Consider the following 16,807-nt stretch of genomic DNA (forward strand, 5'->3'; position numbering starts at 1 on the left):
CGTTTTGCCAGCGCTCCAGCTTTCCCAACAGGCCGAGCAGCTGAGTGTGGCGGTGAGGAGATGTCTGAGACGTTTACCGTCGAGTCTTAAGCCTCCGTTATCGTCTGTGGGTGTTGAGACTGAGGAAGGTTGTGGTTTGTTTGATACGGAGCGAGCGTTCTCAAATTGAGGTCAAACAATTTCTGTTTATGTCTGAAGTAACGGCATGTTCTTCTTCACTCACGTTAGCAGAAGGTTTTAAAAACAGCCGCTGGTGTAATGAGTAGTGGAAACATTTAGCTTTATGCCTGAGTAATGAGGACGATGACGCACTGTTGTTCTCGGTTTCTTTGAAAAGGAAATTGTAGAAACAACAAACTAAACAAGAGGGTAACATGATTTGAAAGAACCACTGACTTTGTATTTATTCAATTCCATTTATTAAAGCTGTAATTCTACTTTTTATCTTCTCTGTAAATCAGAATATCATTTACATGTTTATTTTTTTAGTGATTGAATTTAAAAACAGAAACGCAAATATTGTAGAGTCATTACACGCAGAATAATATAAGCATTTATTTCTGAACTCTCAAATTTCAGTTTCTGAGAAAAAAAAAATCCACATGGGGTCAAGAATTTAGTTTTTAACACACTAATTATATGACTGTATTGGTAGAGCCTTCAAAACCAAGAATAAGGCCGCTGACCGGACCCACGTCCAGTCAGTGACGCCCTCCAAAAGGACAGTAAGCCACCAAAGGTTGTCTAAATAACGGGGCTGTTCACAGGCATATCAATACAAAAAATATCAATAAAAACTGTTTTGTAAACATCGTGCACAAGCAACTGTATTGTTAAGACGTTAGAGGTGCAAAGTCCATTCAAGAGTTAGAGGCAGACTCACAAGATGCAGGACGCAGCTCCTGTCAGAGGTTAACCTCTTTAGACCCGATTAATTTTAGTCTAAACATTGGCTTTGTGATGCCTGAAAATGACCAGTTTCTCTTCAAATATATATTTTTCTTTCTCCTGACAGATCTGTAAATGATTTTGACAACCGATCAAACAATACATTGGTGCAGTAGTCCATGCAGGAGAGGTACGGAGAAAGTACAGAATATATAAACCTTACAGTGCATACGGCTGCTCAGTAAGATCATATTCCTGCAATAAAAGTAATTGTTTAGTAAATCTAAATGATCTGGGTTTGTTTAAGTTATCATCAAAATCTCTCCCGCTGTGGCGACAGTACAAATCTGAGTTTCACGTTTTGAATTCAGTCCCTGAAAGAAAAAAAAACGACCTTTTCGATGAGTTTCTCACTTCTGGATATTGACCTGCAGAAACACACGTGGCTGTCTTCAACTTCAGACTGGGTAGCGGAGTCAGACTCCACGGCCAAAAACAGTCCTCGGTGACAAAATGTCAGATACTCTTTCTAAATCTGAGCACCAAGGCAACAAGCAGGGATGTACTGCCCCCCCAGTGGTGCCTTGACCTCACACTCGGCCACGCTGATGTTTTCCTGCTGTGCAACCATTGAGCTGCCGGCACCAATTCGGGTCCTTCAAGTCGGTGACAAAGACTTCAAGATAAGAGCGTGAACTTCTTTTGTGACTCGGCCGCTAAATTGGATCTGACGCTCCAAGCGCACTCGTTCCAACGGTCACAAAGGGCGAATAAAAACGTAGAAAGGCTGATCTTCTTTTAGCCTGAGTTAAATACCACCCCAAAACGTGAAAATGGTGACACTTGTCCTTTTTTTTTTTTTTTTTTTACTGAAAGACACTTCAGCGCCTCAGATGGGTGCAGGGCACACGTGATAAGTTTGTACTTCAGTGAAAAATGATGTGGACCTTTTCTTTACCCTGTTGCTCTCCTCCCTATGACCTGAATGTGCTAAAGAATGGGACATCTCCATCAAACACCCTCAGAAAATCAGTTTTGATGAAACTGACGTGATTTTTACTTCCGTTTTGCAGTTGCAATTTCAACTTTTTCCTTCTCTCTTTGCACAGTTCCAACTCCCACAGCCCGTCTCCCCCCAGCAGCTCCAACGCCTACAGCCTGCTCAGCTCGGAGCAGGACAACCCTTCGACCAGCGGCTGCAGGTTAGCTCGCCGACCGCTGCCGCCGCCGCCAGGATCAGAGTCTTTCATTTTGTCCCTCTGTGGGACTTTTCATTAGTGCTTTGACTTGACGCCTGTTTGTTTTGCTCGTCCGTCTCGCAGCAGTCAGGAGTCTGCGAAAGCCAAGAAACAGAAGGAGGTGATTAAAACCCTGAAGGAGCTGAAGCTTCACGTGCCAGCCGACAAGGAGCACAACAGCAAGTCGACCACACTGAGCGCGCTGAAGTACGCCCTGCGCTGTGTGAAGCAAGTGGAAGGTCTGTCGCAGATTTAAAAAAAAAAAATAACCCTTATCTAATTGTTTTTGTCAAGTTTTGTTTCTGTTTGCTTTTATAGTTTATTATCAGAGTACATCTCTGTTTAATTTCTGAGTAAATTCATGAATGCAGCTGTACTTTATTCAACAAGACTGCCGTGCACCACCGAGAGCAAAGTAGTTCTGATTTTGATGGAGGTAATGGCCTGTAAATGTTTGCAGATGTAAATTGGGCCGGGTAGCTGTTCAGTAGTACAGCTCTTTAGGTTTTCAGAGTCTGAACATTGTCCTTTATGAGAAAAAAAAAGTCCTAGGCATCAGTGTCGTGGGCGTCTTGGAAGACGATGCTTTCTGTGCTGCGTATTGACCAAATTTGGACAAAATCTTGTTTTCTTCCAGCGAATGAGGAGTACTACCAGCTGATGATGATCAATGACAGTCATCCCTCAGGGCCGGACGTTTCTTCCTACACCATCGAGGAGATAGACAGCATCACTTCAGAGTACACCCTCAAAAACAACGTAAGATAATGTTGTTGTTTCCCATGTGTTTTATTTCTTTTTCTTCGTGAACCCGACTGGTCCGCTTCATATTCATTTCTGGTTATCAACAGGACATCTTTGCTGTGGCGGTGTCCCTGAGCACAGGAAAGGTCATCTATATATCTGACCAGGCTGCCTCCATCCTCAACTGCAAAAGAGATGCGTTCAAGGACTCTAAGTTCGTGGAGTTCCTGATGCCGCAGGATATCAGCGTGTTCTACAGCTTCACCACGCCTTACCGCCTGCCCTCCTGGAGCATGTGCACTGGAGCAGGTACCAAGAGCTGCTCTCCGAATCCACGGTTCATTTCAGGCCCCGTTAAACATATGGATGCTTTAGTTTCCATTTCGCGACAGCTTTAAAAGAACGTGTTTTAATATATGAAAGAATTATCGAATTAGAGCTTTATTTAGACAACAGTGGCTTACCTTTCTGTATTTTTCCATTTCATTACATCTTACTGCCACTCACCATTCTCATGCAGAAAAGCAAAGTATTCATCCAGCACCTTTCAAACTTTTCTACATTGTGTTACGTTAAAATTTGATCCAACACAAAGAAGTGCGTAACTGTAAAGTGGATGGGAAGTGACACGTGGGTTTTAAATAGTACTCTGTAAGGCATGGCCTCCTATTTAGCCCCTCTGAGTAAATATTTTATACAAAAACCTTTTTACATGTTTACCTGTAAGCCACAATGTGCAATTTTGTTCTCGACTCCTCTTCATGGATTTTAACAAACTTTAAATATGATTTTATTTTATTAGTGGCTTTCTTCTTGTCACATTTCATAAAACTTTGATTTTTAACTAAAAGTTCCACCTGAGTGGTTGATATCTGCAGCTCCCACAGAGTTACCACAGATCACTTGGCTGCTTCTCTGGATAATGCTCACCTTGCCTGATCTGGTAGCTTTGGCACTCAGCCATGTTTTGGTAGGTTTGCAGCTCTGCCGCACTTTTAGAGGATGAATTGAGTTGTTCTCTGTAAGATGTTCAAAGCTTAGGACAAAGGTTTTATCGCATAACCCTCCTTTAAACCTCTCCTAAACATTATCGCTGACCTATCCGCTGTGCTCCTGGGTCTTCATTAGGCTGTTTGTTCACTAATCTTCTCTTACAAAGTGCCACCCGGATGGACTGTATTTCCTAATTAGGTAACTTTTGAGGTGGTTATGCAGAAATTTATTTAGGGGTATCAGACTAAATGTGGCTCAATCCAAATGAAATCCAAGGTTCTAAGATTTGAATTTGTTAAACATTTAGAAAGCCATATTTTCCCTTAACAATTATGCTCTACTTTGTGTTGGTCAATCAATCAATCAATCAATCAACCATTCAATCAACCAATTTTATTGTCAACTATAATTTGCATTGCAGTTGAAAATTCACACCAATCAAACCAACATCCAAAAAAAACACATTAAAGCATGTCGTGGTAACGTGACAAAACAAAACAAAACAAAGTTGTTCATACTTTTAGAAAGGTCATGTTTGTCCCTTTTGATTTAGCTTAAAAAAACAAAACAGTCGCTGTGCAAAGTGCACAATTAAAGAAAGAATAGCAAAAGAACTGAAGCTAATTTTGGTAAATTAAATATGCAACCACAACTTTCTTAAATCACATGACAAAGGGATTAAATTGTTTTTTCATAAACTTGCCAATGTGTCATCTAAATACTCCAACATATTTAGGTTAGAGCTGTAACCTAACTCGACACCCTTGTTTATTACGTATTCAGTGTTCGCAGGGCTTTTCGATGCATTTTTTCAAACCTTACGCAGCTGTGGTTGCCTGCATCCTGTCCGGATCATGTTGCCGTTGAATTTAAATGTGTGTTTTTTCCCTTTTCAGACCCATCTCCCTCTGACTGCATGCAGGAGAAGTCCTTTTTCTGTCGTATCAGGTGGGGTAATTCACATGTCAGCCCATCTGCTGCTCGTACCTGTCTTGTTGCTTATATTCACACATTTAATTCCAGTCCAGGTGTTTCGCAATTACTCTGTGATGTCACATGCGTACAGGCCGTGATGAGATGCTTCTTCTAGGTTGACCTAGTGCATTTATGCAGAAATTAAAAACACACATTGCATTTGTTAAGGCAACTGGATTTTTCCTTCATTTTTTTGTCAGATAATCTACAAAATAAATAATTTGGAGTTATCTTAAGCCCTAGAAATGTATAACTAAAAAATTTAAGTTTGCCTTCTTTTTTTGCCCCCTCTCATCTGAAATGAATATTTGCCGAATACTGCCCCCATGTGTTCAGCTTGAAAACTAAAAGAAGCTAGATTTTAATATATCTATTGGCTAAAACATGCTGTTTTTTTTTTTTTCTTGGGTTGATTAATTGCTAACTAATTGTTTTTTGACCAATACTCAGTGGAGGCAGGGAGTTTGACGGTGACCTGCGCTACTATCCGTTCCGCATGACGCCTTACCTGATGAAGGTGCAGGACACGGCTCACGATGAAGACCAGTTCTGCTGCCTCCTACTGGCTGAGAGGGTTCACTCTGGATACGAAGGTGAATACGCTGCTGTGAAAAGAACATTGGCATGCAACCATCTAAATTATTATCGTCAGTAATTTAAATTATATTTTAAAATTCCCCCCAGCCCCGAGGATTCCACCAGATAAGCGCATTTTCACCACCACGCACACGCCAAATTGTGTGTTTCAGGATGTGGATGAAAGGTAAGTCTTCAGTGTTGTTGGTTTACACTTACAGGGCAAAAATGTTCATACCCTTTGAAGATTTTCCACATTTTGTCATTTTAGTACCAAAAACTTTCTGCTATCTTGGAGCATTAATGCGATAGACTAACACAATGTAGACAAGCCAAGTTAATTTATAAAACACTGATATAATAAAAACTGCTGAACACAAAGGTGTAGAAAGAATTCAGTTATTATAAGAGTTAAATTAAACTCTTGTAAATCCAATTAACATCCTATATTGGATTAGACACCAAACCAAAGCGGTGGCTCTTAAGAGTAGATGTAAAAATGGCTGGAGATGTAATTTGGGAGCTGTGAAAGCAGAGTGCCTAAAATCTTAGAGGAGCGTAAAAGTGTGAAAGGAAAATTAAGACATAGTTTTTATGCACTTTTAAGTGAGCCGGTCTAAAACATAAACATGCTCTGAACTAAACGGCAGCTTTTTTCTATAAGTCTATCAGAAACAAATTTCTATAAAAATATATTATATTATGGTTTTACTGTGACAAAATGTAAAAAACACCTCAACAGAGTTGATTGTTTTATCTCTTCGATCTCTACACGCGCAACACTAACAGATTATCTCGCCATGTTTTGGCTCAGGGCCGTTCCTCTGCTCGGCTACCTCCCCCAGGACCTCATCGGGACCCCGATCCTTTTTCACCTGCACCCCAAAGACCGGCCCATCATGCTCGCCATTCACAGAAAGAGTGAGTCCAATAGAGCAAACAGATCCAGGATCACGTATGTGCACGCCATGATCCCAGTTTTAATTCTTGAGGTTTTATGCTTCAGTCATACAGAACGCAGGGCAACCGTTCGACCACTCGTCCATCCGCTTCTGTGCTCAAAACGGAGAATACATCGCCCTGGACACCAGCTGGTCCACCTTCGTGAACCCATGGAGCCGAAAGGTTTCCTTCGTTATCGGGAGGCACAAAGTTCGCATGTGAGTACGGCTATATTGTTTCCTGTACTGACCAAGATTTTTACACAAGCTATTTTATCAGTGTTTAAACTTTTTTTTGTAAGTCTTTAACTGTTGATGTGTTTTTTTTCTACCAGGGGCCCCATGAATGAGGATATTTTCATGGCTCCAGTCTCATCCATGGGCCACATAAAGAACATGGACTCTGACATCCAGGAGATAACGGAGCAGATTCATCGCCTCTTGCTGCAGGTGAAACAAGATGGCCGCCGAGCAGTACTGCGCAAAAGTCTGCAGACTTTGTTTTGGACATTTAAAATGTTCTTAAATAATAGTTCTTTGGGCTTTCTGAAGATCTTTCGCAGCGTTTGTTTTTACTTTAGCTTTGATTCACCTATTTAGTTGTTAGATGAAATCGTTGCGTTAGAGAAGATAATCAGCGGAAGGATGCTTCCTCCTATAGGTGCTCTTTCAGGTGTTCACTGCATTTTATTGCCATTTATGTAAGATAAAATACATCTGCAGTAGATAGTTGTTTAGGCTTGTTTGTCTGGATCTTCCATTTTAACGGATTATTAGAAAAGTCTGACTGAAGAAACTGTTATATAATATAAAGTTAGACGAACATTTCCAATTTGGGTGCAAAAGAGTAATTTTATTTTTTTTCGGCATCTCTTTATCTAACTCTCTTCTATCTTTTCTCCCCCCCTCTCCATCTGCCATCAGCCGGTTCACAATAGTGGGTCAAGTGGTTACAGCAGTCTGAACAGCAATGAGTACCTTCAGGGCATGACCTCCTCCTCTAGTGAGAGCCTGAACAACAGCAAAGGAGGCAAAACGCAACAAAAGGAAGGGGAACTGAGCATCAAAAGCAGACCAGTGAGTAAAACTGCACATTCATGTCTGGCTTGGCAGCACATTTTATTGCTAAATCTCTGTAACCACTTAAGTGCAAAGTGAGCCCAGGGAATAACTGCTCAGTACATTTTCCTCCACAGCGTACTTTTCATGAAATCTGTAAGGGAATTCATCTTCAGAAGAGCCAAGAGCAGCAGACGGGCAAATCAGAGCACAAAAGAAACAGTGCCGGTACGTTTTTTTTTGTTTTTTATATATATATTGCAGTTATTATCCCATTTACCTGTTTATTCAGAACGTAATTGTTGATCTATCTCCCCTAGGGTCTGGACAGAACAGCCAAGCTGTGGTACGGCTCAAAGACTCGGCCCCTCCGATCAGCTGGAGGGAGGCCACCACGGCGGACAACCGAGTCTCTTTTCCCGAGGAGCTCGGCCTTAACGATCAGACTGTCTACTCCTACCAGCAAATCAGCTGTCTAGACAGCGTTATAAGGTATACAGATAGAAACTGACGTGTCTCTGATGAGTGAGTGAGTGACAAACCAAAGTTCCTCCTGCAAAAGAAGAACCTGCCTATTGATTATATTTTAAAGCTGAAGGTTTTTAGTGGACTAAAAAGGCTTTCTCAGTAAAAGTTCTGCCTCTGATCCCAATAATTGTTAAGAGACTATTTTATCTTCTCTGATCTGTTTAGTTCATGCTTTCTGGAGTTGATGTGTAACCTTTTAAAGGTTTCTTAATCTCCCAGGAACGTTCGTGCACTGAAAACACAGCTGCTGACCAACAGAACCAGAGCTCACATTTCAAGCTTCAAAGAATTTAATGACCTCCATGGCCGACATGAACCGCCTTTAAAATACATTTTCCTTATTCGTTTGGACTTTACTTAATATTGCAGTCAACTAGCTGCTGCTAAGTGGAAAAGACAGAAACTGACCACAGTGTTGTGACTGACTCCTGCAGGTATTTGGAGAGCTATAATGTTCCCGTCATCATGAAGAGAAAGTGCCAGTCGTCCTCCAACACCACCTCCTCTAACTCTGATGAGGACAAACAGAAGAAGTCACATGCAGTGCAGGCCTCTGAAGGTATGTGCCGATGCAGTCCATCCGATAGAAACAACCAGATTTGCTACCTCTCCAACCAAAACCAGAAGCCCTTATAAGGATTTCACGCTCTTTCATGTAAACTCATCACTCTTTATCTCTCTCAGCCGTCCCTTGAATGCCAGTGCCTTATCTGTAGCTGTTGTCCTCTGTTCTCTTTGGCAGAACCAACCTTATCGAAGGACCAGTCTGGTCTTTCAGCTTTGGACGATCCTCACAAAAAGAGCAGTGACGCCGCCACGGCGGTAGTGGGCACTTCGATGCCCCTACCAGTGCCAAACAAACCAGAAAGCGTGGTGTCCATTACCAGCCAATGTAGCTACAGTAGCACTATAGTGCATGTTGGGGACAAGAAACCTCAACCAGAGTCAGGTACAGTGGAGAGAAAACTCTCCTGCCAGAATCTCTCTATTGCTCAATATGTTTACAGTGAAACACTTCTGGTGACAGAGAATATCTATATGCTGTTGAACTAATCCTGTGCAAAATCGAGACCTCTTAGCTCTTGTTTGCTATGCTAATTCTCTCCTCTGAGATTGGTAAGGATTTTGTCTGTAATCCATTGTTTCAGTAATCTATACCTATAACATTTTTTAGCATATAAACTGCATAATATTACAAAATTATAAAAAGGCATGTTTTTTTCAAAGCATCTTAACATGCACGCGTAAACATTACTGTCTCTGTGTGTTTATGTGTTGATTTTTTTTTACTCACTTCAACTAGTCCTTCAGACAGAAAGGCATTTATTTACCATTTTGTGCTTTAGTCTGCACAAACGTTTTCAGGCTATACACAGTCTTCGTCACCAGAACTGTTTTAACCTTAATCTAAAGAGTAAAGCTGCTGTCCCACTGTTTCATATCCTGTCACTTATGATGGTGTATCTAAAAAAAAACTTTTTTACATGGGTCAAAATGTGAACTAACGAAGAGCATTTTGTGAAACATCAGCTCATTTCATGCATGTGAAGAATGTTTGTTGCGTCTGATGAGCCATAATCATTTGGTTGAAATGCAGAGCTGCATGCAAGGGCTAACTAAGTTACTTGTCGTTGTTTCCATTTTTAATTGCATGACCATCTTGGGCTGAGAAGTGAATTTTTTAAACACTGTCTATAAGTGTCTTCACATAGTCAAATAGTAATTTGCTGAATTTATTGCAAAAGGGGTCCAATACTCCTAACTTTTCTGCAATTTTAGGCATTCAGCATGCCGATGTGAGTTAATCTTTGTTGGTGCAGACAAAGCGTCTATAAACTGTAGGATGAGATTTATTGCTATTATTGGGTTTTCTACAACAGTTTTTAGACGTTTGCCTCACAGCACAAAGGTCTTGCAGTCTGCACGGAGCTTGCACGTCCTCTCTGCGTATGCATGGGTTCTTGCTAGGTACCCAAGGTTTCTCCTACTATACGAAAGCATGCTTGTTAGGTTAATTGGACACTATGGCCTTGTGCACACGTAACCAATATCTCCCTCACATCATTTTTAAAAATAGTATCTGTCTTCAGACACCAGAGGTTGCCAACCTCTTTCAGGCCTTTTTCTGATTAAAGAGTTTTGAAGGTTTTCGTTTCAATGCCGCTAACCATTGAACTTGATTGCAACCTTTACACCTGCCCATAACCTTAAAGGAGACATATCATGCCTTAAATACATTTTGAGTCTGTCCAGGTGCTGCATAGATATCTTTATATTCTTTTTGGGTCCTATTTTTCAAGCTGTTCAGTTTTCTCTAATTTTTATACATTTTTTGAATAATTAGTCACAGTATTTGCTGCGGAACAAATAAGTTCATGGACCTCCGCCTAGCCAATTGCGCGAATCTGACATTTTTATTTCTCAGAATGATTTCGTAGTCCAAGCTGAAGGATGCTGAAACTACAAGTGGGCATGCCAAAATGTTCGGTTATTCTTTACCATCCCCCAGCATACTTAAAAAATGGCAGAATGGGGTGTAGCGAAATGCGATGCGACCTGCGACACGTTTATTCTATTCATAAAAATAAGTGTTAAATAAGTGTTTATTACAACCATCGTAGACTTAGAGAAGCATAAAAAGTGCATGTTGAGTGGCCAAAACCTAGACTGAATTAATAAATGCTATTTGCAGATGCTGCAAAAGCTGTGATTTATAAGTTTTCTGTTTAAATCCATCCATCCATCCATCCATCCATGCATCCATCAGTCGGTATAGTTGGTGCATGTTTGGTTGTGTGTGAGGTGGTAGAAGGAGGGGCTTGCCAAGGACCACCACTCATCATAGAAACAGAAGCAGATATGCAACAGTGTGACAGGAGCATAAAGATCATGAATCATACAATTGGAAGCTCCTTTTATCTCCTAGTTCATATGGTGTTTTTAGTGTATATAGCTAAACTGTTCCTATGTCCACTCAGTATTTATCAGCTGGATACGTCAAGCTGGTGTGTTGTTTTGATGTCTGTCAGTCACTTGTAGCCTTTTTATTTACTTAATATTATAAATTCAGCTTAAAAAACAAGATTGTTCTCTTAAGGCTGATTAAATTTAATTATGATTAGGATGAATTACGAAATGCAAAAACTCTTAAATATTTCAGTAATTAGTATAGACCTCAAACGAGTCAGAGTCCAGGATAACGAAACAAGAGCCACCAAGCAAACAAGTCCAGATGGTGCACAAGTGAAATTTTCCGTACTGTTGTACATTGTAGGAAATGTACTTTTAATGTCATGAGAAGTGGTGATTAAAACATCCAATGAAATGGGTCACCCCTTCAGGAAGCTGATTCCTTTTGCCTGAACCGACACGTTCCTGCTGGTGATCTTATAAGACGTAGCTACTCAGAGTGGAGTAGCTGTGACTGCCATCCTTCAAGCTTCTTAAGGAAGATTGGGAATTATACCAGAAGTAATAATTTGTAATACATCAGCCGGCACATTAGAATCTTTTGTTGTGACAATAATATGTTTGACTGAGAAATTCTGCATTTCATTATGCTTTTTAAAAATATTAACAAGTGCCCTGTTCAAAAATCCCCCCTGAAACATGTTCATTTTCAGGGCCAGATTGCCCTACCACTTCAACTAACGTGAATGTTGAGAACGTATGGCTATAACTAAGTGGTGAAGAGTGAAGCAATGAGTTGAAGTTCAGTCTTCTTCTTGGTGCTTTCACACTGCAGGATGATTGATCCCACAGTCTAAGACTTGTGACCTGTTATTAACCCTCAGCACAATGTGACAAGGACAACAAAAATATCAAGGAGAATGTATATGTGCCCCTTCTTTGCAGGGCAGCTCTGCAACGATTTGTGAATAACTGAAATGAGATCTTACATCAAAGTAAATGGTTCCAATATCCAGCAACATTATCATTTCACATTTTTCCAATAACGTGCAGCCGCCGCAGAAACCCCAAAGTGTTCAGGCATTTCACTTCTTTTTAACCTCTAGCATAGCCCTGAAAGCGGTTTCTGCTTTTGTATAATTTCCCTACATAACATTTTTGCACTTAAGAATGAGATAGCGTTTTTAATACAATAAACATATAGCACTTGTGGTTTATGTTGGTATTGTGGCTTAAGTGTCATCTGTCATTTGTGATTATGGTGCGAGCAGCCGCTAAGTAGTGAGATGTCAGAACCTGTGTTAGTACCTGCTTCTGTGCCAGCCTGTATGGTGCTAAACCCGTCTTTGCTATGTTTGTCATCTTGGTGGACGGTTAACAGTTGCGTCACAAACAAACCGTGAGTTAAAGGTTCCTATCGCACTGTCATCCTCGCAGAGATCACAGAGGATGTACCGGTTACAGGAGAGATGCCCGAAGCCAGCCAGAACCTCAGTGCTCCTCGTCCAGTCTCCCCTCCCAGCCAGGAGATGGAGTCCTACAAGAAACTGGGTCTGACCAAGCAGGTGTTGGCGGCTCACACGCAGAAGGAAGAGCAGGCCTTTCTCTGTCGCATCCGGGAGCTTCGAGGACTCACTCCCCACAAGACGAGCTGCTCCCTGCCCTCCGACCAACAGAGAGACGAGCGCACCATCACTGGTACTACTAAACACCAATATCATGGTTAAATAGATGTTCCAATATCATTAACTTTGAAAAATATAAAAAAATAAATACAATCATACATCAGAAGTCTATCTATATATATGTATCTATCCAAATTGTTTTGTTCCTAAATAATATTTTCTCTCATTAATCTACAGCTTCACGCGCTGTTCAGTCCAGAAAACAGGAAGGCCAGAGGCCAGAGTCGGCACCACGCCGAGGAACACGGAACAAGAAGACCAAAACCAAGAGGGCAAAGCTTATCACATCTCCAAACACTACAGCGTCTCCTCGCAGGGAGCGACGGCCGCAGAAGCCGCCCCTCCAGCCGAACCAGAACCTTACGCAGACCCTGAGATCTCCCTCTGAGGCCTCACAGCCCACTTTCCCCTCACCGTATCCAGTCATGGTGCCAGGCTACCCCATGCCGGTCTACCCCAGAGTCGATTCTTCATTTCCACGCACAGAAGCCCCCCCACAAGACTTGGGGGACAACCAGGGTGCCCAATTACCTTCTGCTCCCTTAACCTCTCCTCTGGTCACACCCATTGTGGCTTTGGTGCTGCCCAACTACTTATACCCTTTTATTGGGCATCCAGCACCACCATTACCAGTGTATCAGGTAGACGCTGGGGGGGTCCCAATGCAGGCGCAGCCTTTCGATCAGGCTGCCTTTCCAGGCCAAGGCGCCTTCACACCCCTACCTGTCATTGGTGGTCAGAACCAACTCAACCCATCGTTGCCATCATACATGTCTCCATCATTCTACTTCCCTTCTTCCTCCGACACCCCGAAGCCCATGGCGGACGGCCGCTCGCGCTCCTCCACACCGCTGTCTGGTGAAATCGAGGGCCAGGCGTCCCCGCCCCTGTTCCAGTCCCGCTGCAGCTCCCCCCTCAATCTGCTGGAGCTGGAGTTCTCCGTGGACAGGCAGGACAGCACGGCTCACGCCTCGGGAGGGCAGAGCAGTAATATGGCTGAGAGGGAGAAAGGAGCAAGCGCCTGCAAGGCAAAGGAGAGAGAACTCAAAGAGGTAAATGGAGCGAAAGAAAGAGAGAGGAAAATGTTTTTACTGTCATCGTTTTGTCCTCGAGTCTTTCATTGTTCTGCCTGATGTTCTCCACATATGACCTCCAAAAAATTCCCAATTATGTTCCTCCAATAAATTCAGCTCTTTTCCCCCTTTTGGGATTTATTCCCATCACTTCCCGGATTCTTAAAATATTCGCACAATTGAACTGACCAAGTTTTCGTTGTATTGCTATGTGTAAAATCAAGTGAGTCAAGACTCCTTAGATGAATTTTGGCTTTGGGTGTTAATGATGCTATTATCCCTTACACCCTTTAGCCCTCTCTCAGTCTACTTGGTCCAACTGGACCCTTGTATTTCCAGCCCACATCCTGTGTCTGTGAGCGTTTGTCTTGGGATAAAGTGTGGTCTAGGCTGGGGGCTTGCAGCAAAGAGGTAGGCAAACCATCAGAAAACTCCACATTCTGTAAATCCCATTCCTCCATATTCCATGTCGACTGTGAAAGCTTGTTTTTTTTATGTTTGCATGTCATTTACATCGTACCCTGTGAATTTTTAATATTTTTCAACAGATAGCTAAGACCAAGATGAGTTTAACTCAAATATTAGAGTAAAAAAAACATAAAAACGGGCAATAAATTCATTCTGCGGGATTGCACAGAGCTTTGCAAAAGTATTCACACACATTTCAGTGTATGTTTCTTAATAATATGTGTGATATACCACCTCAAAGTAGTGTGAAACTATAAATCGTACAGACAAGAATAAATGCTTTACAAAATCTTATTGCACATGCATGTTTAATGCAAGTTATATAACAGTACATCTGCACTGTTTAATCCATCACCTAAAGATGGAACCAGGAACCGTTTTCTGGAAGCCATGTTTTACTGGAACAAAAAACAAAAACTCTCACCAAATATAATGCAGATACAGAGACAGAATGTATGCTACTTGTATAATTACCTCAACTTTATTGCAATCAAGAGGTCCTGCATAATATGCACATCACATACTGTAACAATGATAAGTTTGGGATATATTATGCATTCCTAAGGACGTTTCTCAAATGACGTCACATTTGGCCAAAGACAGCCTAGTTTTTCCTGCTGGTCTGACAAGCTGAGTACAAGCTACACTGGCAACAACTGCAATACCAATCATTTTGGGAGATGACGACGTCCCAGGAGCTTCATTTCAACCTGCTTCAATCCAGAAACTTGACTTAGAACAGCTAAAACGTTGAGCTCTGCTCTTGTTGCACGATAACCAGGAAAAGGGGTTTAGTCAGAAAAAAGCCAAGCCCAGAAAAGCGACTTCACGTTCAAAAACAAAACCCAAGAAATCACAACAGCAAAGTTAGAAGAAACAAGCCTAAAGTTACTTATAATGAGCAGACTAAGCAACACTTGACGCTCACATGAACAGCCCTCATGGATTGTATGATGAAGTTTTCATTCCGCTGAGAAAAAGCCAAACAAACGTCGCCTACCTGCACAGACGCTGCAGTCGCTGGTATTAGGTCTGGACATTCAAGTGTTGACTCCTTAGCATCGAGGAAATGTAAAGAGTACATAGGTGACTTTGGTCAGATTCCGCAGTAAAGTCTTCTCGGTTACAAGCTTGTGTCCAACACTAACATTTATCTGCAATCCTCCAGGGTTTTGGAAAATCAATGAAATGAAAGAAAAACCTCCATATGGTCAACAATCATCATTTCGCGAGTCATGCAGACAAAAGCGCAGCAGCAGCGGTGTTTTGTTGTTGCCATAATTTGTCTGTTGAGGCAATATTCAGGACAGATCTGTTCACTATTTGACTTGTACAAGTAAACTATTCAAGCGTTATTTGTACGACCACAAGATGGCCGCGATGCATGCGCTGTCCTAAATTTAGTCCTTTGACGTCATTTGAGGAATGTCCTATTCAGTTTCATGGTGTGACCTTACCTATGCCTCAGAGTCCCTCCTCTCTTTCCACTTGAAAAGAGAGAAAAAAACAAATCTGCGTCACCAAAATCACTTTCCAGTTTTTACAGTTGCACTTTTCTCTGTGCGTTGAAGAGACTTTATAGGTCATAAAGTGTAATTGCTGGGGCCAAATCGTAGGTTCCTTATATTATTGCTTCCATCCTCAGCAGCAGAGCAACAGATCGGTCGACCCTCTTTTCAGTAGGAGTCACATCTCTAAGTCTTCAAATGAAGCGCTGGTGTCACTGTTTTTCTGATGTTAACGGCCATGGCGCCTTGTTACAGACCAGTTGACTGCTGAGACGGACTCGCCACGATCCAGCAGGAACATATTCCCAGCGGTGGTGTACTGTGGTTGAAGGTCAGAGCACCACTAATGCCACTGTTTCAATGTGTGCTTTTGCAGAGGAGCGATGAGGGTAACCACAGTGATGTCATCTCGACATCCAGCGACATGTTGGATATCATCCTCCAAGAGGACTCCTGTTCGGGAACCGGCTCAGCCACCTCCGGCTCCATGGGCTCCGGTTCCAACGGCTTCGGAACTTCAGGAAGCGGGATGTCCAAGAGCAGGACGTCTGCCAGCGGGGCCTCAGCCAGTGGGACGTCAGGCAGTTTTTCAGGTCTGGATTTAAGCATCAGCTCCAAAGTCAATGATATAAACAGAATTTCAGACACCCTGAACTGGGGAAACTGCGAAGAATGTAGCAACTCTTTTCTTAGTCATTAAAATATGTGGCTTTTGGCTTTTTCTTCAGGAAGCAACAACAGCAGTAAATACTTTGGCAGCGTGGACTCGTCTCAGACCAGCCAGAAGCCCAAAGGCCTCCTGAGAAGCAGCGAGGAAAGACCCGCTGAGACAGAGCTCCTCAAGTGTGTCCTGCAGGACCCGGTCTGGCTGCTGCGGGCCAACACAGACGACAAAGTCATGATGACCTACGAGCTGCCCTCGCGGTGAGTCGAAGGGATAAAGGCACAGCAAGCGAGGAGTAGAAACAAGGACCTTGTTATCACTGTGGTTTGATACTTTAACAGCCTGTGGTTGGTTAAGGAATGCACAATGGCTCTTATTTTGTGGTGTTGTTTTCTGCTTATAACCAAAGATGTGTCTGCAGCCAGGTGACAGGAAGTTGCAAATATACGGCTCCCTCCAAACGTAGCTGCAGCCCGGGAGTTAAAAAGCTGTAAAACACAAAAATCTTTTATGCATCTGGACAATCCATTAAAAAAATCCAGCGAAACAGTTTGTAA

At 42.2% G+C, this 16,807-nt stretch overlaps 1 protein-coding gene and 1 long non-coding RNA gene across 5 annotated transcripts in view; one reads left to right on the plus strand and one right to left on the minus strand.

Annotated features, from left to right (window-relative positions):
* per2 (period circadian clock 2) overlaps window positions 1-16,807 on the plus strand; it is a 33,117-nt gene that overhangs the window by 10,184 nt on the left and 6,126 nt on the right. For 2 of the 4 annotated variants that reach the window (XM_036138183.1, XM_012851261.3), the window contains 20 exons: window positions 1,998-2,090; window positions 2,211-2,365; window positions 2,764-2,885; window positions 2,978-3,179; window positions 4,760-4,811; window positions 5,289-5,431; window positions 5,523-5,601; window positions 6,229-6,335; window positions 6,421-6,574; window positions 6,691-6,805; window positions 7,280-7,432; window positions 7,552-7,642; window positions 7,735-7,906; window positions 8,377-8,501; window positions 8,685-8,891; window positions 12,290-12,550; window positions 12,715-13,589; window positions 13,905-14,021; window positions 15,963-16,179; window positions 16,315-16,510. In XM_036138183.1, coding sequence (XP_035994076.1) covers window positions 1,998-2,090; window positions 2,211-2,365; window positions 2,764-2,885; window positions 2,978-3,179; window positions 4,760-4,811; window positions 5,289-5,431; window positions 5,523-5,601; window positions 6,229-6,335; window positions 6,421-6,574; window positions 6,691-6,805; window positions 7,280-7,432; window positions 7,552-7,642; window positions 7,735-7,906; window positions 8,377-8,501; window positions 8,685-8,891; window positions 12,290-12,550; window positions 12,715-13,589; window positions 13,905-14,021; window positions 15,963-16,179; window positions 16,315-16,510 — 3,636 coding nt within the window. The remainder of the gene's footprint in view (window positions 1-1,997; window positions 2,091-2,210; window positions 2,366-2,763; window positions 2,886-2,977; window positions 3,180-4,759; window positions 4,812-5,288; window positions 5,432-5,522; window positions 5,602-6,228; window positions 6,336-6,420; window positions 6,575-6,690; window positions 6,806-7,279; window positions 7,433-7,551; window positions 7,643-7,734; window positions 7,907-8,376; window positions 8,502-8,684; window positions 8,892-12,289; window positions 12,551-12,714; window positions 13,590-13,904; window positions 14,022-15,962; window positions 16,180-16,314; window positions 16,511-16,807) is intronic. The other 2 variants (XM_036138184.1, XM_036138185.1) reach the window with 2 other exon arrangements.
* On the minus strand, window positions 853-8,464 carry LOC118563441. Its single transcript, XR_004931222.1, has 3 exons — window positions 8,351-8,464; window positions 5,347-5,443; window positions 853-2,221 (listed from the first exon to the last, which is right to left on the minus strand). It is a non-coding gene; the product is annotated as an uncharacterized LOC118563441 (long non-coding RNA).

This window comes from Fundulus heteroclitus, chromosome 6 (genome assembly GCF_011125445.2).
Source record: "Fundulus heteroclitus isolate FHET01 chromosome 6, MU-UCD_Fhet_4.1, whole genome shotgun sequence".
Classification (NCBI taxonomy): Eukaryota; Metazoa; Chordata; class Actinopteri; order Cyprinodontiformes; family Fundulidae; genus Fundulus; species Fundulus heteroclitus.